General features: G+C 40.2%; 1 protein-coding gene across 2 annotated transcripts in view; it reads left to right on the forward strand.

Annotated features, from left to right (window-relative positions):
* Window positions 1-25,784, forward strand: part of HSPA12A (heat shock protein family A (Hsp70) member 12A) — a 92,493-nt gene extending 66,709 nt beyond the window's left edge. For both annotated transcript variants that reach the window (XM_027812169.2, XM_055720730.1), the window contains 6 exons: window positions 12,793-12,964; window positions 15,558-15,644; window positions 16,209-16,313; window positions 17,384-17,642; window positions 19,338-19,441; window positions 20,611-25,784. In XM_027812169.2, the coding sequence (XP_027667970.1) occupies window positions 12,793-12,964; window positions 15,558-15,644; window positions 16,209-16,313; window positions 17,384-17,642; window positions 19,338-19,441; window positions 20,611-21,245 (1,362 nt within the window). In that variant the 3' untranslated portion in view covers window positions 21,246-25,784. The remainder of the gene's footprint in view (window positions 1-12,792; window positions 12,965-15,557; window positions 15,645-16,208; window positions 16,314-17,383; window positions 17,643-19,337; window positions 19,442-20,610) is intronic.
* The last annotated feature ends 399 nt before the right edge of the window (window positions 25,785-26,183 follow it).

Consider the following 26,183-nt stretch of genomic DNA (forward strand, 5'->3'; position numbering starts at 1 on the left):
TTTACACTGTGAGAGGTTTGGAGCAGACTGCCATGCGGTGCAAAATGACAACTGAATTTTCACACCATGCCTCCCAGTAGCTGGTAAAAGGCAGCTGAAATACTTTGTTTCCGCTGAAAGCCTTCTGTGGATGCACCTGCTGGTGGTGCAGGTTCCAGTACAGGGGAGAAGGAAAGCAGGAGGCTTATGCCAAGGATATAAGCTCTGTGACTGCATCAGAAAGCATTCAGACAGCAGCATGTTTGGAGTTTTGGGTGCTGTCTTATGCTGCTGGGAGATGTGGCAGCCCTTTCCCGTCTGCACAGTCTATTCAAACCAGATGCAAACTCTCAGGGTGCCAACAGCGCTCCTGTGGCTGTGCCTGCTGCAGATCTGAGCCCAAGCGCATGAGTTGCCCGAGTACGTGCATGAAGAGGGCAGTCAAAGACTGAGGGGTAGAACAGGCAGTGATATGTAGCAGTTCCTCCTGGCTCTCTTCCCAGACCCTCCCACAGTTGCAGTACATGTGTTCTCCTACTCTTGATTTCCTACTCCTTGATTTCCATCTCTCACCTTTGTCAGGACAGAATTCCATGTTAGCCCTCAGCTCTGTGGGGCCCTGTAAAACCCTGGAATCACCTCCATGGGGAGTTCAGCATGAACAGTCTTTTCCTTTGAGAAGTAAACAAACGACCAACAGCCTTTCAAAAATTAAAGATTCATTTGTTCAGTGAAAGCATATCTTTAGAATAAACAGCTTGCACACTTTTCTGGGTGATTTCTGACAGGTCTCAGAGACCTCTTTCTTTGAGTCATAGAAGATGTCTGTTGGTTTTGGGGTAGGGTGACGTTCCCCTGTCAGAGTTGTCACAGTATGCTTTTAAATTATAAATTTCCTCAGGTTTTTGAATTAAGACAGTCCAGTTAAAGGACTTCCTCTAACTATGAGAGGAGAATGGTATTTTGGAAGGCTTGACAGAGGGGACCCCTTTTTGTCACCATTGCCGTTTTCTGCAAGAAGCATTTGGACTAGAAGTGTAATCTTCATCCTTGTAACATAATAGATAGCGAATACTGTATTCTTGCAATATTCTGCAATTCTGCTATTGTCACGTACAAGGATTTGACAATATTTCTTGTTCTCTGTCCTCTCCTGGCTCCTACTGCCCAGGAGAACTTCATATTTCCCTGAGTAATAAATACTTCGCAGAGCTCAGGAGCTCTTGAGATTATCTGCTTCTTTTCCTTCTCTGGCTTCCATTTCAAAAGTTTGTGTTATAGCCTATGTTTAGTAAATTTTATCGTTTCTTAACTTAAAAAAGGGAAATTATTATACAAAATCCAAAAGACCTGATGAGTATGGATTTAAATAAGAGAACCAAACAGTGTTTACAGTCCCAAAGAATTCCAAGTTCAGGCTGAAAATACAAATAATAGATTATAACAATAATGTATAAAATACAAAGTATAGAAATATCCAGGTAAAACAATCTGTACTCTTAGGTGGGTAACAGCAACCCCAGGAAAAATAAATTGAGGCAGTCTGACCATGCTTAGCAAAGGCATTCGTCTCAGTAATTGTCAGCCTAGCCTCTATAACAAATTAGTTCATCTAATCAGTGACCACACAAATGCAGCAGTTCTGACTGTAGGCAATGCAACTCCACAAAATTTGTTATTCAGAGCATGCTGAAAGTAAAAGTCACACTTCCATTACAATTCCAGGTGCCACATTTGTGGTCTTGCTTTTCAGAATGGGATAATGCCATGGTTTCTAAACAACCATTAGGAGGGAGCAATGTTACAGGCTGTACTTTATTTCTTATCATAGGAGGAGCTTTATTGATAGGTTAGTAAAGAGAAATGAAGAATCAAATGGATTCTGCTTTGGTCCAAACCAGCTTGCTAAGTAGCATGATGAGCTGTGTGTGGGATGGATAGCCAGCTTGATTATTCAGTCCGAGGACCTCCCATTCCAACAAACTTCAGCAATAGCTCCATTGTAAACCTTGGCATTGAGTTGAACACTCAGAAACTGATGATGTATTTACTTTACTGGATTGTTTCACAAAGTTTGGTCTGAGTGACTTGCAAAATGTTATATGGGATGCTTGTAGCAGAGCTGAATGCAAAAGCATTGACCTTCGAGTCCAGGCCTTCTATTTGTATTCTCATGCTTTTAAGCACAAGACCGTTTATTCTCTACAATCAAATACAGGAAAATGAATTCATTAGGAATTGAAGTTCTTTGACAAGACACTGGACTGAGGGGCAGATTGTATTAGTGTTTTAAACTTAACCTGTGCATCCTTGTTGCATTAAACTAACTGCTTTTCCTATACTGAATAATTTTTAAAAGTGACTGATGGCTGATGTTTAAGGCTAAAGGACTTCTTAGGGCTGTTGTGCTCTTTATACTTTGAGATTTTAAAAGTGTAGCTTTCAGATTTTTTTTTTTTTAAAGTGTACTTTGACAAATGTTTCCTTTTGATTTCAAGATATTTAAATAGAAATTCTAATTGCAATGATGACTGAACTCCATACAGAAACTGTGAGGTCATGAATAACTGCAGGCTTGTTACGGTGAGTCTGGTGCTGCAGTTTACTGTCAGGCACGATGGGCTCCCTCTCATTGATGCAGGCAAGGATTCAATGCGGCATTCACAAAGACAGAATGAGAAAGTGTGTAGGTCTTTGGCATTTGGGAAAGGTTCCTACCAGCAGTTCTGGTCTTTCTCAGTGTATAATACCTGCACCATTTTGGAATCATGGAAGCGTTCATTGGAAGCGTTTGTTGAAGATCCATCTAGCCTGACCTTCCATTTGAAGCAGGGTTATTGCTAACACCACATCAGCAGTGGCTTTGTTTAGCAAAGTTTTAAAAATCTCCAAGGACAGAGATGCCTCCCTGGGCAGCAGTTCTAGTGCTGCATCACCTTCCTAGTAAAAAAGGGGTTGTTGTAATACCCAATTTGAATTCCACAAGCTGCAGTACGTGGCCATTGCCCCTTGTTGTACCCCTGGCAAGACTGAGGATAGTTGTGTTCTGCTGTCTTTATAACTGCTCTTCAGACAGCTGCATCGCTCCTTGGCCGCCTCTTTACCAGACTAAACAAGGCCAGCTCCCTCAGTCTCCTTACAGAATGTGTTCTCTAGCAGCCCTCCTTGAATCCTCTCCACTTTCTCCATGTCTGTCTTGAACTGAGGAGTGCAAAAGTGTTCTGTTGATAACCTTCACAGAGCTCATTCTGTAGCCATTACTCATGGAAATTAGCGGTCATGAATACTTATACCAAGAAATAGCAAGGAAGTGCTGTAGTAGAGGGCTGTAAGTGATTCTAGTGGTTTCTTTGGAGTTATTATTATTATTATTATTATTATTAATAATAATAATAATAATAATATTACTAGTTTACGCAATGATTACACATTTTCATCCCAGCTTTTGAAGTTGGTATCCAAGAGTTTCTTCCACCATAAAACTTAGTCTAATTATAAATGAAATGTTAATCTAAACCTCTTCCCTCTTCAACGTGTATGTTCATGCACAAACTCTTTAAATAGGGAGTAGCGTTGCTATTAACTGAAATTCATTTATATCTTGTCTGGTGATGTTCACCACACCGGCTATATGTGTGCAAGTGTGAGGTACCTTATATCATCATCTGTCCTGATTTCCTGTAGGTTAGAGGATTTCACCTGAAAGCTCCCTGCACAGGAATTCATAGCTTGTGAGTTCTGCCTTGGAAGTGCGAGCAGCTGTGACCAGTTAATTCAGCCTAGTGAAGGCTGGTAGGAAGGCGGTGAATTTTCTGTGGGTTAGTTACTTTGTATGAGTTTCTGATATAGGCAAACCCTGGGAATCCACAAGACACTGTAAAACCTAAGCTCTAGTATTTTAAAAGCACGGAAAAAATGTATAAATATATAGTAACAATATCTACTTTGTCATGGTAGAACCCAAGATAACCTGGGGTCTAAAAGAGATGTCTCAGGATAATCCCAAAGTCCCAAGGACAATCTGAAGGCCAGTTTTTACATTGGGGTTCATCCTATGTCTTTCATGTTACTTAATCACTTGTGCTAATGCAAAGTGAATAAATAAAAGCTATTACAGGGGTCTCTCAACTTCTAGTTTTGTGCCCTCTCCATAAACCAATGGCTTTTCTACTTTTCATCTTCCATAATCCGTATTTCTCTTGTCTGCAAAATGAAGTTACTATGATTTTACCATAGCCTGAGATTTTCATTTGTGCTCTCTCAAGCAGCTTTTTCACAGAGAGATGAGTATCTTTGTCCTGTCACTTAACTGTACAGATGGGGAAGCTGACACTGAAGGAATTCTGCAGCTGTGCTAATTATCCACTATGTTCTCACTTGTGAAATGCAAAATATCAGTGGCACCTAATCAGAATAGGATGAAGGGCAGCCTGTGCTACAAATCTAATTTTAGCTCAACGGGCAACAATAGTGGAAAATGTATGCATTTGTGTGTAGCAAATGTTGTTTAAGAGAAAGCGAAAAGCCCTTGGTTCTGTAAAGCAAGAAGTGCCTCAGTGACATTGTAGATGTTAGATCTTTCCAGGATCAACCATCACCCAAACGTTGTGTTGACTAGATTTAAAAAAAGAGACAGGCGTTAATTCTCAGTTTTCATCTTGGCTCTTAAATTCTGAGGATGAGGTTTTGAAAGGAGGGGAGCACCCAGCAGCTCTTCTCCTGCCTTTGGCAAGTGCAGCCTCTTTGCTGTCATCACTAAGAGGAATCTGGGTGCCTTTGAAGATCCTGTTCGTTTTGTGGCTCTTCAGCAATTTTAAGAATCTGTCTTCGAACAGATAAGTGGACTGAGCTAAATGGGCTGTCTGCCTTCACTCTGTTGTATTTATTCACAATACCTAACGTACTGCAGTACTTTTCGTCACTCTGAAGCCGAAGCTTTGGTGTATATGATGGCATAGTTATTTTCAAGCATTTCTTGTGAAGGCTTTGTAAGTCTCAAGGCTGAAGATTTAGCAAAACTGGATGTGTTGTGCTTTTCATGCAGCTTTGTGATATCCACTAGTCCCACTCCCTGCCAACCCAGCTCCCCCTTACGCGCCTCTTTGTGATAGTGCTGACAGTCTTTTCCCATGTTGCTCATCTTCCCTGGCAGGCTCTGCCTCTGTAATTAGATCTCAGTCATTTATTTGTGACATCCCAGTTTGATGCCATAAAACTGGAGAAAGTGCTAGCTAGTGAAAAAGGAGGAGGATTAGAGGAGCTCACTTACCAAGGCACTAAGTGGATGGTGTTATCATGAATCCGTTAACACAATGAACTGATTAGTTTAAACAGTGTAAATTTCACAAGGCACTTAATTTCCAACTGCTGTTTTGTGTTGCCTTGATTCAGGCACACAATACTTTCTTCATGCAGGCTGTGTGGTGCTTAACTTGCAATCATGGCTTTCCTATTGTTACTAATTATAATAAATATCTTGGAAAATAGAAAAATGTTGATGTTAGTTCACAGCTGCTGTTTTTTTGGCTGAATGATGTTGTCCTGCAGAGCTTCATTTCCTAATGAACCACATTATCTTTACAGAGCTATTTTGTGGAATCCAACTTTTGAATTTTATCTCTGGTGCCTACAAATGTGACTTTAGTGGTAAAAGAGGTTTAAAAGGTTCTTCCCAGAAGAAAAGATCATTACACTCCTCTGGTCTGCAGCATTACTTCAAAAGTGATTAAAGTAATACAGTTGGTGGAGGTGGCAAACTATGGAAGCAGGATGGGGACCCAAGGCTGTGGTGGAGCTGTGATGGAGCTGTCCATGCAGCTTCTGCACGTGCTACGTGTCACATGCAGAAACTGAAGCTTGCTCTGTGTGGCTGGGACACTGAACTGGAGTTCGGGTGTTGTGAAGTCCCACCTGTTTGTGGGTTCCTGAGCAACATTAGCCAAGGCTTTTAGCCTCTGTGCCTTGTTTTTCCAACTGTCTAATGAGGGTGGTTCTTCTCTTGCACATTTTCATCTGTTTAATCTATTTGTGCTACATTTTTATATCTAGAAATATCTTACTAATTGTGAATGCAGTGCCTATGGCACTGACGCAGTACTGAATTGGGTCTTAGATGACTACGAAATTGATCAAAGCAGAAAATTAGAATTCATCCAATCAGACCTCCTACTTTGTTTCTCTTTCTGAATGATTGAATTTAACTGACATGAAAGTAATACCCTATAATACTCTATACTTAGCTTACAAAATGTTTTCCTTTGGTGGCTTTCCATGCACAGAGGACAAAGGCAGTAGTATACATATTTTAACAGATAGGTAATCTGAGCTGGTAAGGAGTACAGTCTGCCAGGATCATCTCACTGGTTAGCAGTGCAAAGAAAGTAAAATTCACTTCTCCTGATTGTAAGCACAGTTCTTATCCAGAGAAAATGCACTTTTTAACATTTGTGAGTATACGTTGGAATAATTTACTTATTCCATTTGACCTGAAAGTGATGTATCAAATGTTAGTAAATGGGTAAAAAATGAGGTCTTGATCAGATTATTTTCTCTAGTTCAGAGAATTTGCCTAAACTACTCCCTAGACCAAAAGGGAATCAAAAGGGTCAGAGTGGTCTCTGTGCTCCTCTTGCAGCGATGAAGACCACCACTCTGCAAGTTAATGTGTTAGCACTGAAGTAAACCCAGCTGCGTTTTGCTCTGGCCCTTACTCTACATCCTAGTGAAATAAGGGGTCAAGACCGGATCGCCTGCATAGATCTGATTAATCCTAAATCTGTGTGGTGCTCCTTTGTACCTCTGTTATTTCCTATATGTACTGATTTTTAACCATTTTTTAAAATTTTTTGGATCTTCTTCAGAGGCTGTGTTAAGATTAATATATATTTTCACCATATTTTCGCTTTAAGGAAGATGATGATTTTATAATATTATATACAGATGCATCTTAACAGGTCGAGGCTTTTGTGCCTATGTTGTCATAACACTGAGGTGCAAGAACCGTCTGAATCTAGTCCTGTATAACTGTGGGGTAAAATGCACCTTGTCGCTTATTGTATTTCTTTAATGTTTTCATCTTCCCAACCCCCCATGCTGCAGAATAACATTAAGGCACATCCCTCTGTTGTCGGTCTCCTCAGAGCCTGCCTGCATGGGGCTAGTTTAGTCCCGTGAGCTGCTGCTTTCCTTCCTGGCTTTGCAGAGTAGCACCGTGGGCCCGTGGAGCAGCCTAGGGGCTTGCCCACAGATTCAGTTGGGTTTGACAGCTGTGCTATAGACTGTTCTTCCTCCACACATCCTCAGGGACATAAAAGCTAATTATTGTACATACAAATTTAACACAAGTACTTTCCTTTGGTCAGAGGAAAGTGCTTGAAAAGTCTGCATGAGACAGGGCAATGTTTTGATCATTGCTGTTGTGCCCCTAGTTTAGTTCCATTCTGCAGGTTTGTCCCTTTTTAATGATCTGGTTCCAAAAGTAAGCTAGACCTGTGCAGTGATCTTGTGAAAGTGTATGTGCCTGCCTATGTTATCACCCAGTGTTGATGGAAGGGCAGAAGCTTCAGAAATGGTTGAGTAAAGGCTGCAGTGTGCAGGAAGGCATGGTTGTGTGTTCCCTGACAATGTGAAAAGCTGCAGTGTGAGCTGAGAGCCTCCCAGCCCTCGTGGCAGTCAGCCATGGTATTTTAGAAGGTTTAATATTCAGAAAACAAGGTTGATGTGAATTTTTCAATTGGAGAGATTTCCAGACAGGTCAAGCTCAAGGAAATAAAGGTGAATACAAAATGCATGGGACTGACTCCAATTAACATACAATTCTAATAATAAACCAGCATCTTAAACTCAACAGATGGAGTACGTGGATTGGGGTTTTTTTAGTATTTAAGACCTTTGTATCAGTCCTTTTAATCAGTTCTACAACTCGAAGATATGGGTGCACTCCATGCAAGGCATGTTCCTGGTGTTACAAGTCAGTCTGATGTATCTCTCTGAATATGTGAAAAAGGAAATCTAACTGTTGCTTTCAATAGTTTGAAAGGATAGTAATAGGAAATGTGTGTCTTGTCAATGATGGTGTATTTCCTAATATGCTATTTCTTTTGAGGTCACTGTGGTGTAATAAATAAAATCTACTAGAGAACAGTGTTTTGCCTGGCTGTGTTATGAAATACAGGAAATACTCCAGCTAAATGCTGATGCTTCTAATTATGGCAGCTTTCAGAGATAGGAGCTTTTTATCTAGCCTACGTCGTGGCTTTCATTGTCTTCTAAAAGTACTTACAATATTTTATTATGATGCTGTCTTTAAGGCCATATACATGACAATATTTTAAAAAACAAAATCAACGTGCATTGCTTTTTTTCATTGTGCATCATGGCATGTAAGGCTGGGTTTTAAACGTAGCATCTTTTAATCTGTAGTAATGAAGACTCTGCACGTGGAATAAGTGAGTATCATTTAGTTCTCTGGAAGTGCTTGGACTGCTTATACTGAGCTTCAGTCCAGACCTCAATGTTTGCTAATGATGAATCAGTTTAACACTGGGCAGCTGATGCTTTTCAGGGAATCAAGAATATATTTGTGGTCAACTGTGGCTCTCTTCTGGTGACACATCTCTGGCTATAAGAGGGCAAGTGCACTGAGTTGAGAATTCACCTGCATCGGATGGTAAAGTTATTTGTGCTCAAGTATGTGAAGCTTTGAAGCACTTTGAAGTTTGCTATTGTTGATGCATCTTGGTGAATGAACAGCAATGCACTGGCACCAGCTCACAGACTTGTTTTACTGGAGTGAGTGAAAATCTGGGATTTCTCAAAGTATTAAATCCTAGTCCTCAGGCATATGAGCAAAGTGAGTTTGGGGCAGTTTTGTGAAGTAGTTGTTTTCATAGTGTTCTTTGCTTCTTCCAGGTCTATAAATGCAGCAACATCCTGCAAATAAACTCGTTTTTAAGAACTTTCTGGTGCTCAAAGGATTTTTGTAATTCCATGATGGGTTTTCCACATTTGCGTTTTTGGGAATACTGGTGTCTGTTGCCTTCGTGTTTCATAAGTGATGGCTGGGTTTATGCTGCTAGTGAGCATGATGGGAGAAAGAAAAACTCCTTGGCAGACTGAAGACATGGCTCTGTTATAAAGTCTGCTGTAAGCTACCCTAGGCAAGAGCAATGTGATGCATCTATCCCACTGCCAGAATGATTTATATAATGTTGAATATTGAGACATTGTTTAGATCTGTCCTGTTACAAGCCTGTTACCTTGTGAACCTCTGTTCTTAGTTACAGTTGTACTTGGGCAGCAGTGGGTAAGGGTATGGAGTGAGGCAGATAGAAAGGAAGAAATGTAAAATACACAAATTCCCAAATGTCTACAGTTAGTATATCACCGTTTCTTTGTATTGAGTGCCTATTGTTGTCACTCCTTTTTCTCTGCATGCTCGATGTTTTTCTGCCTTCTGTCCCTTTCTCCTTGGCTGTAATGATGGGACAGAGGTACTGCCTCTGAAGTTTTCATCTTCTCAGAGCTTGTATTAAAGCAACCTCCTTGCTCCATTCCTCCTTAGCAGTATGTATGTGTTCATGTTTCTTTCTCATCTCCCCTTCACCCATTTTCTGTGCTGTGTATAGATATATGTACAGTAATGTGTTATATCTGATGATCTAAGTAGATCATGCACAAGGTATGAAATAGAGTCAATATTGATCAATATATATATATCTACGTACATTTGTGTGTGTACCTATAAATATATATATACACATGATTCCTAGTACCTTTCAGTGTATAAGATTCTTTGTATGGTCTTTTTATAATGTGAAATAACACATTCTTCATTGTAACTGGCCCTTCAAACTCTGTAAGGGAAGCTTTTTAACAAAAAAACCCAACTTTTTTTCATTAAATTCTGTTAGGATCAGCTGTGCTTTGAACTGGTAAAAACTGTAATTTCTGTTGAATGTTTTCTTCAGGAGATATTTTAAGCATGCTAAAATAATATCTAGAGAGAAAAAGTGGCAAGAATAGCATCTGCTATACTCGGAGGGTCTGAGAACATGGATCTGAGTCCATCTGCTCCAGGTCACTGCCTTCCTCTCCTGACGTGCAGGCTGCAATGTGAAAAGTTCATGGTACAGACTACTGCTGGAGGAGGGGAGGAAGCAAATGTTATTGTTAATGGTTTACTGTTTTATTTTAGCAGAACCAGCCTTGGAAATTTGTCCCAAAATCCCCCGTAGAACAGATGACTTTGCAATTAATACAATCTGTTTTTTCCCCTGCCTCAATTTAGGAAATACCAGTGCATTCCCTGTGTGTGCATCTCAGTTCTTGTCACCTCTGAAAATGCTTTATGATATAGCCTTTGGATTTTAAATACCCTTAGCAGCAAATTATATTTCTCTAAAATACAATTTTCTCTTTTAGTGCCTAGGTTAGACACGAGACTTAAGAGTTGCTTTGTCTGTGCTACTAACATATGCCCAGTACAGGGACCAGGCTGAGCACACAAGTTAATCCACATTGCTGGATATTAAAAATAAACACTTGGTGCTCTTGCAAGATGTGATAATGGATTTAACATATGTGAAAACTGCAGCAGGGTAGGAGGGAACTCTGTTCATCGTACCCTTATTGGACAGGGCTAAATGTGCTGGGCTTAAAATTGCAGCAAGAAAGATTCAGATTAGGCTTTTAGGAAAACTTTCCGAAGGCAAAGACAGTAAAGGGCTGAGTTTGTACACAGAGACCATACATTTTTGGAATTCTTTAGCACATTAGATAAGTATATTTCAGGGAGCAAGTACTCAAGCATGTCTTGAGTGTTGCCCTTCCCAAAGCAACAAATTAAAGCTTTGTGTGTGGAAGAGCTCAGCTGGAGATAAGTGTCGTTGAAGTGAGCTGGCATGAAACCAGCCCTGCTTGTGCCTAGTACGTTGAGATCAGTTGGAGGAAAGATTGGGTTTATACTAAAGCACAATGCAAGAGCTTCATCTTCATCCCCAGTACAGCTCCAGAACTTTTATCTAAGCCTGTGGCCTGTGCTGCCAGCATGCTTGTATCCAAGTGATGGCAGGAGAGCCTGGCTGGGACCCATGCTTGATCAAAAGTCTTTTTATATCTTTGAGTGTTACTCTGGCTGCTGTAAATCTGTGTTTTCCAAATTGTGGACGTTTGATTGCAAACATTCTTTTCAATATAATATTTTTTCAATATAAGTTGCCACATAGCTGGCAAGGTTTGATATTCTGTGGTATTTGCCCAGCATTCTCTTTCCCAGACAGTTCCACTAATTTTAGATCATGCTGTCGAGTCCAGTGGATGCAACCAAAACAGAAGGTTTCGCCCGACAGCAATAAAGGATGTAAAGTGACCATAATCCCCATCATTGAGATGATTAGTTTAACCCTTACTTTCTTATTGTGGAATTTATTTGTTGTTTTTCCTTTTTTATTATCAACAATGAGAAAGATGCTTTCTATAAAAATCTATTTATCTTGTTTATGAAGATGAAGAGGGTAAAATGAGTCCATGAATGTGAAGGACAATTTTATGTCTCCAAGTTTTACCTCAGTATTGCTTTTTGAACAAGTTTTACTTTGAGTTGCTAGCTGCAGGTATAAACTAGCCAGCAATTCCCATAGCCCACAGTGTAGCTGTATGAAGGAAGCCAAATTCCAGTCCAGGTCCTGCAGCCTTTCCATGTGATTCTACCTTTTTTTGGGGATGCTCTGGAGCCACCACAGTGCGTGTGTATGAATTGAAGTGAAGATTTGCTCAAAGGCTGACTGTGGAAGCAGAAAGATGTTCATACGTATATTCATTTGCTAGCATGCTTTAGTACTCAGGCATTTAACTGAAAAACAGTTAAAGCAGGTAAACCAAAAGTTGGGCAGAAATAGTTGAAAGATAACGTTACCTATTTTAACAGATAATCATCCAGTAGGGAGAAGTACAGGAGAAAAGAAACGAAAACACAATCTTGTCAGTTGCTTTGGTATTTTTCTTTAAGCCCACTCTCAGAGTGATGTTGTTACATGAGATCTTGTGGCTTCTTGAAAATCTGTGTGTCTGAAGGCTGAAAATCCAGAACAAAAATATAAAGAATGGCAAATGTTGGTTTTATAATGTGGGTTTACTTTTAGGCTTATTCTCTCTACGTTTTAGGAACCTGCCCTATTGTATTTTGAGTCCTTGAATATACTGGGCATTTTGGAGATGTTATAAAAGTGAATGTGCTTAAAAGCAATGGATTTTGAAGCAGAAAGTGTTGGTTGTAAGTCAGAAGATGCATTACTGGCAAAGCGTATTGTATATTCCTAGTAAGCTACACAGTGCATGGAGTCCATTTCGGCAAGGACTATGTATATCTGGGATATAAAGGCAGGCATACTTCAAATATCGCTGTGGGGAGGAGAGGCCAAAAGTATTTCTTCATTTCTTAAGGGAGGTTGGGCCCCCTCTTAGCAGGCAGATTCACGGGTTAATTAGGAGTTCAGGTTTTAGGCCATTCGTTACAGGTTCCAAAACAACTTTCTTCCTTTCTCCACCTGTCAGGTACAGCTGCTGGGTTAGACAGCATGGTAAGTGCATGCACACCTCCCTGTTCCAGCCTGTGAAGCTGTGCTAGACATTGTGGGCAGGACGGTTCCCAGATCAAGACCTCGAGCCCATGGCAGTAGCTCCTTTGCGCGTTGAACTCGGAGGGCTGTCCTACCCGAACCTGCAAGCTGGGGAGAGGCTTGTTCACTTGCTGGAAAGGGTCTGCTAGGCTGCGGTGTTTCCCACCCCACCTCTCTGATCGATTCTCTCTCGCAGGCAGGAATGGCATCTCCTGAAAATCCTGAGCAGTTGATCATTGCCCTGGAACCCGAGGCTGCCTCTATCTACTGCCGAAAGCTCCGCCTGCACCAGATGATAGACCTGAGTAGTAGGGCGCCTGTCAATGGTTATAGCCCAAGTGACACTATTGGAACTGGATTTACACAGGGTACTTCTTCTATTAACTCACTTCATTAGATTCTTATGCCTAAATTTGCTTTGTCCATGAGGGATGTTTTTTTATCTTTTCTTGTTTTCTTAGCTTTCTTAAATGTTTCAGACTACCATCAGTTTCCTTTTATAACTGTTTTGCTGTTTGCTGTAGTTAGACTAGTTTAGTTATTGAACTGTCAGACACGTTTGTGTGCACTTGAATTTTAGCATGCAGGTAGCTTCATTGCCTTGCCTTTACTGAGATGTTGTGGGAGTCTTTTAGTATTTTCACAATAGTATTTTTCTGCTTTAATTAAAATCAATACTTCATGTTGGAACATTTTTTTAATATTTCATTTGTTGAAAACAATTATGTGTTTGATTAGCTGCGTTATTGAAGCGGTGTTAAATTGGATCTGCAATGAGACTTTTAGGCTGAGGTGTTCCAGAGATTTGGCAAATGCTTTTTGATGTTACCTTTATGAAATACCATTAATTACTTTCATCACAGTTTTGGAATATAGCAGTGAATTTATCTGTGAAGAGCAACTAGATATGGTACTTCTGATTTATTGACCTGGCATGTTGCTAATATCAGTGTCTGAAGACTGACTTACAATGAGGGACATAGGTTGGATTATAGTGTAAGTCACTCTTCAAAAGATCCTTTGTCACTAGGATTTTTTAGCTTGGTATCCTACATGAGATTGGAGGAAAACAGGAGAGAGAAAAACCCCCAAGTAAACAAAGCAGCAATAAGATGTGTGACTGCTACGTACTGCACAGATTTCCCATTTGTGTGGACTCTATCAGTTGCACTGATATCGGTGGTAGTGTGCCAATCTATCCCAGAAGGAATTTTTCGGCAGAATTTGTATTTTATCGTGTTTGTTAGGTCAAAACAGTACAGGCAAATGGAAGATTAAGCTAGTAAAGCTATTCTTCTACTTACCGGAGGGTATTTTTTATAGGTAGGCGGAGTCACTACATCATTCTTTCAAATCCATGCCTCTCCCAGCCAGCGCTTGTCAGATGTGTTCAGTGTTACCCACGCGGAGCACAGGGCACAATCCGTTTTCAGGACACAGTCCCTTCAGGGGCCCTCAGCATCTATACCCTCTCGTTCATGTCCTGAACTGTTCCAGTTCCATGTGATTTTACATGAACTCACTCTCAGGCTACACAACGATTTACCCTTGGGTAAATAATAAAAGACATTAGTTTCATTGGTTAAGGTTTTGATGCTGGGCAGAATCTGGCAGACCATGGATTTCTGCTGATGGGCTTTTTCTGGGGTGGGGGTTACTCTTCTCCTTCATGACTTTGTATGGTAAAAGCTATTGTGGATGAGAAAGGTTTTGTGTCAAAATTAATGAAAACAAAGTTTGGAGTGAATTAATTTGGAGTTCAAATTAAAATTTTGTAAGGGCATGGCAGGCACCCAAGATAAGCTGAGAACAGATTAAGGAGAAAAAAACCCCTTTAAATATAAACAGAGGGAAGCACTCCAAGGAGCATATTATTGCTGTGAAGTCAAAACAAAAATTCTACTGTTTGTAGTAACCAGGATAAGCATACTTCAGCTGTGGTTAAAGACTGGCCCTTGTGTTCACTTCTCACCCACAGGAGTGAATGAAAGGGCTCCCACTGACTGCTGTGGGCGCTGTGTCAGGCCCTTGCTGGGACCTGGTGCTTGTCCTGCCGTTGAACGCTTTGTCGTTGACGCTGTTGCTGTGCTGCTATGCGGCGAGGCTGATGTGGCTGGTCTGCATCGCAGGGTCTTCGTGGGCAGGGGGAGGGTGCCCGTGGGGCCACTGGGCTTTTCCTGATGATGGGCACTACAGAAATGACAAGCCAGATGCATTCAGTGATTTGCATCCTGATACTGTTGTAGAGGTTGATTTAGAAGCCTAGTAGTAAAGGCTTTCACTACTCTGCTTGACTGTTCTGCATCTTTTAAACGTGTAAGTAGCAATTAAATCTTGTAAGTTAAATGATCCTTCTGATAGTATTGCTAGATGGCTAGAATTTTTAATCGGTGTCTATTTAAAATATGATGAGGGTCAGACTTGGTGATCACTGTGGCCGTAAGGAGTTCTAAACCTGAGCAGCAGTGCTTTTGGCTGCTTGTTTTGGGACGGACCAACACCCTGAAAGGCTGGGGAGGTGTCTGTGCCTGAGCACCCAAAATCAGCAGTGGCTTTTGGAAACAGGGGGGTTCTCTGCTGAGCCCAGGCAGTGTGGGTTGACCTGGCAGTGGGCTGGGGATGTTGCCTGGTGGCTGCCAGCTTGCCCGCTTCCAGACGGCGCTTTGAAAACCAGAACAGATTACAAAAAAACCATCAGACTGGCTTATAGTTTTCATATTAGGTTATGGGGTTTAATCCAGTTAGTATCAAGGAGGATCGCTGTGGCTGACAAACGTTTTCCCTTCTTTCTAGAAACAATGTTAGAATATTCCTGCTTCTCGTGCAATAATTTCTGTTTGTTTTGTTAAGAAGTGACACATACAGATCTGTTGGCCTGCTTGCACTTGTTTCATGAATTTACGATACAACTTCTTCATGCTTTCTTATACTCAGTGGTTTTTTTTCTCTGTCAATGACTAGCTAAGGAACATGTCCGTCGTAATCGCCAGAGTCGTACCTTTATGGTGGAAAATGTCATAGGAGAAATCTGGTCCGAACTGGAGGAAGGTAGTGTCTTTTCCTGAATAAACTTAGCTCTCACTGGTATTATATTGTGGGCAAACAGTGTGTTTTCCACAAATGTGCTGTTCACTGCATTGTTCTCACAGTCATTATAAATAGGAACAGAAAAAAAAATACAAATTTGTGAGCTGCTTTTAGTTACTAAGGCTGAACTGAAATTCTGTATGCATTAGCAAAACATAGTTTGTTAAGGAGATGGTAGTAAGCAATCTGGATTTAAAAACGCAACCAGAATATTTTCCTCAGAATACATCTTGCCATAGCGTTAATTTGGTAGCCCACTAGAACGTACACCAGCAGCATGAGCGATTCCGCTAATCTACTTTTCATGTGTGCTAAATCAATAGCTTTTGACATCTGAATTTCATACTTGTTATCAGTCATTGCATTATAATTTCTAATAAAGATCAAGTCTTCAGCGTAGGTGTTCATGATTTTCTGTAAGTCATTATCTTTCATGGTGGTAATGCCCCTGAGAAGCTTTCATTGTGGTATGCTGTTGTGATAATGCCAAGGTAAATACCATTTGCCTATTCCTTGCCAAACTAGGTGACCGTTACATCGTTGTTGACAGTGGAGGAGGCACAGTAGATATGACTGTCCATCAGATTAGGCTCCCTGAGGGACATCTTAAGGAGCTATACAAGGCAACAGGTAATGTCACTTTCACCGCTTGCTTTATTTATGTAATATTTTGACTTGTCAGTGAAGAAAATGTATGCTTCATTATTCCTACATTTCATTAACAGTTCTTCCTGAATTAAGACCAGCATTCAAAATTAGTATAACCTAGCTGCTGGTCAGCAGACATGGCTAGATCACTCAATGCTTCTGATGCTTTTGGATGGTAAGCCCCACATTGGGAGGGTAAAAAACTGCCATCTCCTGTGTTATTCACTCCCATTCAGGCCATGACCTCCTGCCATGGTCCTGGTCTGACTTCTGCTAGTAGATTCGTCATCTTCCTGTCACCTCTGTATTGCTACCCTGTCCAGGTATTCGGAGATGTACTGTGGAGATGTGAATAGCTAAGTGTCACAGCAAGATCATTCTAAAGTGACTGTTGGCAGAACAAAAGTTTCCCTAGTTTTAAGGGGGATCTTACATATTCCAGTAATTTCACAGGCAGTGTAACAAGGAGGGTCTGCCATCCCCTGGGAAAAATGCACAGTGGTCAGTTCCTAACAAAGATAGAAAGTGCAATTCCTTGAATGGTGTTTGCATCCTGAACTCCAGATCCCCTTTGACTTTGTCCTGCGGCTGAGATGTTAAGCATATGACTCAGCCTATTATTTGTTGCTGTGTCTCTATACCAAGTTAATCTTAATCTGTATGGTTCATCGCTGAGCCTTCTCAGTCTTGCTGGCAGTAAGACTAATTTAGGATACAACCTAGTAAGAGCAAATGGGACAGTGTACATCAAGTCTACTCCTAAATATGACTAACCCACACCTTCTCATGTGTGGATAAAGAGGCATTTCCTCTGCTTCCATTAAAAACATTTCTGTTTTATAGTGGTAGTATTACAATTGCTATGATTGTAAGTGAGGCAAAAGTAAGATTATGTTCTGTATTAGATCAGCTGTTACATTTAGGAAAGATATCTCTTTCTGTAGACCTTCTCCCATGACAGTCCTAGTAGTGTCAATCTGATGTGTATTTGGTCAACTTGAAATCTAAGAAGCAGTTAAGAATATTAAAACTGTGTTTTGTTTGTAATGCAGGTGGGCCATATGGTTCTCTAGGTGTGGACTATGAATTTGAAAAGCTCCTGTGTAAAATATTTGGAGAAGATTTTATTGAGCAATTTAAAATCAAGCGTCCTGCTGCCTGGGTAGATCTGATGATAGCATTTGAGTCCCGTAAACGGGCAGCAGCTCCAGACAGGACCAATCCACTAAACATCACTCTGCCTTTCTCCTTCATTGACTATTACAAGAAGTTTCGAGGTCACAGTGTGGAACATGCCTTGAGGAAAAGCAAGTGAGTAGATGACTGAACCCAAATGGATGCCGAATTAACTACAGGTAGCAAAGACAAATAATAAGATATCCTAATTACATGTAGACTGGAAGATAATAATGTAAAATTGTAATAATATAAGGATGAGAAAATGGGATTGCCAGAAGTGCAGTTTCCAGAATGAAAAGTTTTGACCAATCTCTTGAAAAAGCTTTTCTATACAAGACTTGCACTCTTCTGAAATTGATTTCTATGCCATCACTGCATCACTTTCTGAATTTGACCACATATTTTGAGTCCCTTATGTGTTAATTAGGAACGTCGGATCTAATACAGAATTTGACGTCTAAAAGTTACTTATCTAGAACCTTAATTTTTAGAGGCCTGTGCCCTGGAACAAAACCAGGATGGTGAGCAAGATTTGTAAATATGTTCACGGCTTAAGAAGAGTTATTAATAATATGAGATCACTGGTGAAAACATACACTACTGCATAAAGCTCATAAAGCTCTGCAAGGGCAAAGCATTCTTCTTTTAAGTAATGGCAGGCTTTCTTTTATTCTAGTATTTTACCAGTTAGGTAATCAGCTCGGTAGGTGGGGAGACATAATCCCCTCCAGAGATTTTTTTAATTCATGATTTTCAGTATCAAGAGGGCACCATAAATGATGAGATCGTGGGCTGCTATAGAAAAGGAAGTGAAGAGAAAGTAAAAGTGGCATTTTGCATCTTTTGAGATTATATACTACAGGAGACCTGGAGATTAATGGCATAAAAGAGAACGAACAAGAGAGCTTGTGAATCTGGGGCAGAATGCTTGAGAGCAGGAGATGTGATATTTAGTACCTGTACCTTGGCTTCTTTCTGTGGTTTTTTTTTTTAAGCCAGTGAATGTTGAATGTAACATGCAAGCTGAAACTCCTGCATTTCTTCCTAAAGTTATTGATAAATGTACTTTAAGCCTAAATGACTTGGAATCCAGCTCAGAGTCACTTCCTAAATGAGACTGAGGTTCCGAAATCATTAAAAAATTGGAAATATTCCCCCTTGCAAGACCATCTCCTTCTTATTAATAGTCTTAATGGTGAATTTTAGAGGGAATGCTAAATGTTCCCTTGGAATAAAATAAAATTCATTGGATAACAGGATAGAAAGAGTATAAAGGCAACATATAACGGGCATGAATGAAAAGGAGATTGCCGAGCTATATGGATTTGTATCAGTGATGGAATAACATAATGCCTGTATTCACTTAACAAATGCTATGCCTCATTAAAAATGCTCTGCTCCCTTCTGCCTCGTGAGGCTTCCCCTACTTGCTCATTCTCCTTGTGCGTTTCCAGCAGCTTTGGCCTGCTGCTGCTATAATCTAAATGCTGCCCTTCTGGGGATGAATCAGTGCCGTTTCAGATGAACGAGCATTGGATTGTCTGCCAGCTGTTTCAAGAAGCAGCTGAGCATTGGTAATGCTACAGAAGGCAATCAGGCAAAGAAAACAACAATTAGGCAAGCAAAAACAACAATTCTTCCTTGAAATTTAGCATTGCTGCAGTTGGTATGTGGCTAGGGTGAGGTGAGGCACTTTCTTCCAAGCAAAACGCGTGCAGATTTTGTAAACTCATTCACTTATTTATTTAGTGTGTCTTGTGAGTGCCTGGCTGTTTCTTACAGCTCAGCTGTTATGTTTTAATGTCCTTTCCAACTGTTCTTTTCCAGCGTGGACTTTGTGAAGTGGTCTTCCCAGGGAATGCTGAGGATGAGCCCAGATGCGATGAATGCTCTTTTCAAACCTACAATTGACCAGATCATTCAGCACCTTAGTACGTATCTGCATGTAATTCCCCTTTCTGGCTGAGCTGAAACTGAAGCTTTGCTTACCTGTTTCAAACCAGTAACTGGAATTAAAGTCAAACAACCCCCCTAGTACGCAGTTTAGGAAAATAATTTAGTTCTCCTCAGTGGAAGGTCACATTTATTCATGACTATCCAAATCACTGGCATCTCTAAACCACAAATAATAATAATTGATGCATCATGCTAAAAGTACTTCCAGGCATGGCTTAAGCAGCACAGAATTAATTTATCCAGTAATGGGAAGTGACATAAGCTTATTGGGAAATTTATTATTTAAAGTCTTCCTGGTGGAAGATCATATTTGTATCAAGTAGAATATAATATATGTACAGAACAAAGTATTGCTGTTCTGTACATTACAAAGCACTAATTGAATTGCATTTGGCATGGGATATACAGCTTTGCTTATTGTATGTGAGGAATTATTAGGTAAATTTCAGAGGTCACAACTTAGACTAGTACAGAACAGCTTATATGTGAGCAGGGAGGGAGAGACCTAGAATTACAATAGTTGTGATGGATAACTGAGTTGTGCTGCCTCAGTTACTTGAACTCAGGGTAAGCCTACAACTGAACTGTATGATATTCTTGAATGTAGGAGATGTGGGCTTAAGCTAAGAAACAACATCTGTAAAAATGTAAGGAGGTATTATTTTGCAGATGGTACTTATTGTGGTTGAGATGTTAGGGTCAGAAATAACAAGTGAATTTTAAATGGGGTAACTTATCTGGAATGCCATAAAGGGTATGTGAATCGATTAGGTTTGGGAATATCTCACTGATCCCTGAAGTGGCAAGATGATAATAATGTGACTGGCAGGATTTCTTTGCAAGAAATCCCTGTCTCCCTTTACTGGTAGGAGGTAAATAAAAATTCTGTTCTAAATGCCACTTCAGAAATATTGTATGCTTTGAAATAAGTTTCCATTCACAGTGAAATATAGGAGAGACTACAGAAGTGGAACTAGTGCATGATGAGAGTGGCAGTGTGGGTGGGATGCCCACATAGGTGTGGCAGTTTCAGATCTTGTGTGTGTGTGGGGGATATTCAGTGCACTTGGGCATTAGGAGTTTCACCCCCATTGCCTTGTCACAGTGGATTTTTCCCTACTGAATGGGCTCTGTTTCTGTTTAGGTGATGTGTTTGATAAGCCAGAAGTGACAAATGTCAAGTTTCTGTTCCTGGTTGGTGGCTTCGCTGAATCCCCCTTACTCCAACAAGCTGTCCAGAGCGCTTTTGGTTCGAGGTGTCGAGTCATCATTCCTCAGGATGTGGGGCTCACTATCCTCAAAGGAGCTGTTCTCTTCGGTCTAGACCCTGCTGTCATCAAAGTGCGGCGTTCACCTCTCACCTATGGTGTGGGTGTGCTCAATCGGTTTGTGGAAGGGAAGCATCCACCAGAGAAGCTGCTGGTCAAAGATGGCACACGCTGGTGCACTGATGTCTTTGACAAGTTTATCTCAGCTGACCAATCTGTAGCCCTTGGAGAAACTGTGACACGCAGTTACACACCTGCCAAACCTTCTCAGTTAGTAATAGTGATCAATATTTATAGCTCAGAACAAGATAATGTTAGCTTCATCACTGAATCTGGAGTGAAAAAGTGTGGCACCCTTCGCTTGGATCTCACGGGAACTGATGCTTCAGTGCCAAACCGGCGGGAGATCAAAACACTTATGCAGTTTGGGGACACTGAAATCAAAGCCATGGCCATTGATGTTGCCACCTCTAAAAGTGTCAAAGTTGGTATTGATTTCTTAAACTACTAACAGCCCATTTTCCCCACCACAGCCTGTTTGTGAGACTGATCTTCCACTATTCCATTTTTTGACTTTCATATACCACATAATCACCTTGAATTTCAGCAGGCTATATGAGAACAGCTAGTAAGGTGGGGTATGTCATGTTCGTGCCTTTGATGACCAAAGGCTGGATGTTGAAAGACCCTTAAAAAGTTTTGGGAGCAAAAGTTCCAGAGGTAGTAAAAGTTCCCAAATTATTCAAGCATGCTTAAAGATCTACCTTTATTAAGTAAATACTGATTATTGTTGGCACCTGGAGATTAGTTTAAAAGATATAAAACTGCAGTCTATTTGCCTTGTTCTTGTTCTTCCTCTTCCTCCCAAGAAAAACTCCCTAACCCATGTGGTATCTGTGTGAGGTACTTGTTTAAACAGCACCATCCTCTGGCAACGGAAACAAATTAGTAGTCTATAGTATTCTTTTGTTCTTTCATTTTTGCCCTGGGCTTTCAAAATTTGTAGTGCTGAAAGTCAATGACTTAAAGAAATGGGAACTGAGTTTCTTAAATTCTTAGATCCTACTGAAAAGAAGATCCTCAGGAATCCTTAAAATTAGATTTAGTAAATATATATATATATATATTTAGGAGCCTCATATTGATTGCTTCAGTTTGAAAACAAAGCCTTTATTGTCCAAACTCTCAGAACAAGCTGTTGGATTAAATAGCTAGTGTTACCCTCATTATGCTTTGGAAAATTATTAAGAACAAAGCTATTTCCCTTTTGGGTATTGTAAACTTTCTTTTATTAGTCTCCATCTGAAATCATAGAATCACAGAATGGTTGAGGTTGGAGAGGACACCCATTGACTGTCTGATCCAACTTCTCAGCTCTAAGCAGTGTCAACCAGAGCAGGGTACTTTGTCAAGTTTTGAATATCTCCAGCGATGGAGATGCCTGAAGTCTGGGCAGCCTGTTCCAGTATTTGACAACCCTCACTGCAAAAAAGTTTTTTTCTTATGTTTAAAAGGAATTTCTTGAGTTTCAAATTTTGCCCATTGCCTCTTGTTTCTTCACTGGATACCTCTGAGAAGTCTGACTCCATCTTCTGTACTGTTTCCTACCAGGCCTTTATACATGTTTCTAGCATTGCCTGAATCTTCTCGAGTCTGAACAGTCTCAGCTTACTCAGTCTCTCCATCATCTTCACGACCCTTTGCTGGTCTCAGTCAGGTATGACCATGTCTCTCTTGTACTGAGAAGCACAAGACTGGACCCAACACCCCAGATGTGGTCTCACCAGGGCTGAATAAAGGGAAATAATCGCTTTCTTTGACCTGCTGGCAATGCTCTTCCTAATGAGGAAGGCTAATAGGAGGCTATTGGCATTCTTTGTTGCAAGGGTCATGCTCAGCTTTGTGTCTACCAAGACCCAGAGGGCTTTTTCTGCAGAGCTGCTTCCCAGGCAGATGGCTGGCAGTGTATACTGCTGCATGGGGTTGCTTCTCCCCAGGTGCAGGATCCTGCGCTTGCCTTTGTTGAACTTCATGAGGTCTGTCCTGTCTGCACATCTCTCCAGCCTGTTGAGGTCCCTCTGACCCATCTGGTTTACCAAGCACTTCTCCAAGTGATTATATTTCTTTTCTTGATAATCCCTGTGTTAAGATTTGGAAGTACAGTTAGGTGATGGCTGTCCAGGAAGATTTAAACAAGTTAAGAGAGAAAACATCCAGATCAGAAGTACTGTAATATGTTTTGAATAACAGAGGTTTTAATTAAGTAAAATGTATTTCTGGGTTGAGTTGAATGGCCAGTAAATTGGAAGGCAAAAGAATGAAACTACAGATAGCATTAAATAAAGTATTCCATACGTGGCTACAAGCACATAACTCTAATGCAGGTGAAATACAATGATGGTCACAGTAGCATCTTGTTTGCCAAGTAACTTTCTGAAAATGTTTTCTTAAGCATATCCACCTGGAAAATTTCTTCTGCAACTGGAAGAGTTTTTATTTTGCAAAATGCTACAGGTGGATAACTTCTGAAACCTACAATCTGTATCTGCCATGAACTGATAACTTCAGATTCAAATCTAAACTCCACTCCAAATTGGCAGAATGATACTAACCTTTTGAATCACCCTAAAATGCTGACACTTTCAGAGCATTTAGTTTTACAGAGCTGCCTGATTACCTGCTGGAATTCATTACATTTTTGAAACTTTGCAATGTTAATTGTTAAACTAAACCTCCTTTCTAATACATTGAGCATAAGTTAAATTCATTACTGACACTTTTGGGAAAAGAAAGCATTATGAATTATTTTACTTATTTACGTTCCAGTCCTGCACTTAAGATTTTTGTGTTTAGCCTGGAGTTTTGCCACAGTAAAGAGCTGCAGAACTGATCTACTGCATTTTGCCATTGAGTTTTCTGTGTCTCCTGCAGGATTCCCTAGTTGAATGTGAAATCTCTTCTGCATTCAGCTTAAAAAAAAAAAAAAAAAAATCAAAAAAAAAAGGACTATGGAGAATGCTAGTCACAGTATCTCGCTGGATACTTTCTATAATTACAAAGTGTGCTTGCGAGCATTCAGTTTCCTGCTGCCTGCTAAATGCTTTAAAAGCTGAATACCAGGATTTTTTTGTGTGTTGCTTTCCACGGTTTACAAACAAGAGAAACTTTAAGATGAGTTATGAATGATATAATTTTATGTATATACAATATTTAAATATTGTACAGACTCTTTCTTTCTACAGTGCTATTTTCTTGTATAAAAATGCTCTTTGCCTCTGTTGATTTCATTCAGCTGTTAATTTTAAATAACATAGTTTCTCAATCAGCTTCTGTAATTATAGGCTTTTAACGATGGTAAGGTATGAAATGTAAAAGGCTGATCTTATAATAATAGGAAAGAAATGTTGGTGTGTCAGAGAATACAACGTTCTTCCTGCAACATAAGTCATACCAGTTAAGCATATTGCACAGATGCAGTAGTGTGTTGCTGGGATTTTCATTTCTTTGTTTCAGACAGTGACCATTCCATCTCCAGCAGTTCATCATAATAATGGATGAATCCTCCTGTAAATCCAAGTTAAAAAATAGATTTATTGATCTGGATATAAAGCTTTACTAGGTTTTGGGGTTTCATTAAGGATATTCTCTAGTTTTTAAAAAAACAAACACAAAACTACCTTCCAAAGCCAGGCAACACGGATTTATTGTAGCTGCAGGTAAGACCCAGTCTCTGTCTACCACTACCACCTACCAAAAGACAAAATTCTTGAAGAAAAGTAGGTTTCAGTGTCTTTACATCCTATGTTAAACTGAATCGGTCCAATTCTGCACAGATTTGTTTCTGGTGGCCTTAAGTTAACACAGAATTTGGTTTAATAAATGGCTGCAACCTCCCCCGCTCCCCTCTGGAGAGGAGGGCGGTGAACTGCGAGATCAGGTGGCCCATGATTTTTGTGCTGTTTTCAGCCTGTCTGCAGGGAATGCTCAGGGTATTTTCTGCAGCTCTTCTGAAGCAGAGTTCCCTGCACAGTACCAGTTTCTGCCCTTTCTTATTCACCTTTTGTAAGATCCCATCTGGATCCAAGCAGGGGTTTGTTGCTGAAATTACTGTAACTGTAAAATGTGGTTTACATATTTTTGCACTTCCTCATTCAGTCTGATGAGAGCACTATCAAGCTTATCATTGCAGCGCACTGAACTACCGAACAAACTCCCAGCTGTCCTTGTTGCCCTCTTTAATTCTAAGAATGGAAATTAGCTTGTCTCTAAGGAGTTAGAATTGTAAGTAGAATATTAAGCTGTGGTCTGTAGTCTATAACCCAGTTAAACAACTTTACATTGTAAGTGGCATGCGGATGCCCATTTTGATAAAGGAAGTTAGGCTGTAAAATTAATATGAAATTTATTAGGAAATGAGTAATTTTTAGAATAGTTGTTCTGATACCTTTGCAGGAGAATCCCTGCGGAGCATTTTTTGGTAGGGGTTTCAGATGACATTGTGCAACTTAATGTTGAAAGGAGAAGGCCTGCTATCCTTAGGGAAAGCAGAAGGTCTTGGCAGAAGTTTTGCTCTGAGCAGCAACTTGCCAGTTTGGGTCCAAGTTACTTAACTCTAGGCTCAAAGTTAGCAGTTAATTGTGATGGAATGATTAATTGTGCTAGAATATGATAAATGTGCAGTGGTGGTTAGGGCAGTCTATGTTGGTATGAAAATACCAATATTTATTTATATACAGGAGTTTTAATGCATTATTATGAGAAGGCTAATTATATATTGCAGAGATGTAATCGCCAAGATAAGCTGCATATTTATGATACAAAGTGGCTTAAGCGGATGAATAGTATAAAGTTGTTGGGCATAACGTCACAGTACTCACCTGCTTGAAATAGTCTTAAACTATACTATAAAACCAACCATTGTGGTCTTGTTCACCTCTGTGCAAGATAAATTCAGGTTTCACTGATGTTTGGAGCTGTTCACAACTTGTCTGGATTGTATCTTGAGTGTTCTTGTGTCTTCAATCATGTCAAATAAAATACCGTAAAAGTATTTATTCTTTTTGGGTGTTACTATTTTCTGAAAATGGCTATTAAAAAAAAAAAAGTGAGAAAGGATAAGTGGTTATACTTGCATTTGGATGCTCCTTCATATGCGTAACTTAGCAAAAGTGACACCAACTGTGTGCACTGCTTGTAAGATTTATTCAGCCTTTTAGATGTGTGGACACCTACGGGCTTTGTCAAGGGCTTCCAGCCCCCTGTGCAGTGCGCACAACTCTTTGACAAGAGGCTGCTGCATTTTTAATTCACTTGTGTACTTTCTAGGGGGGCTTTGGATGCGCCCATGGGAGAAGTCTACTCCTGGTGATTACTCAACTTCTGTGAAAGTTGGTGTAGCTCTGAGTAAAGTGTCTGTTGGAGTTAAGGCAGAAAGGCTTTGGACAATACC

Source organism: Falco cherrug, chromosome 9 (assembly GCF_023634085.1).
Source record: "Falco cherrug isolate bFalChe1 chromosome 9, bFalChe1.pri, whole genome shotgun sequence".
NCBI lineage: Eukaryota > Metazoa > Chordata > Aves > Falconiformes > Falconidae > Falco > Falco cherrug.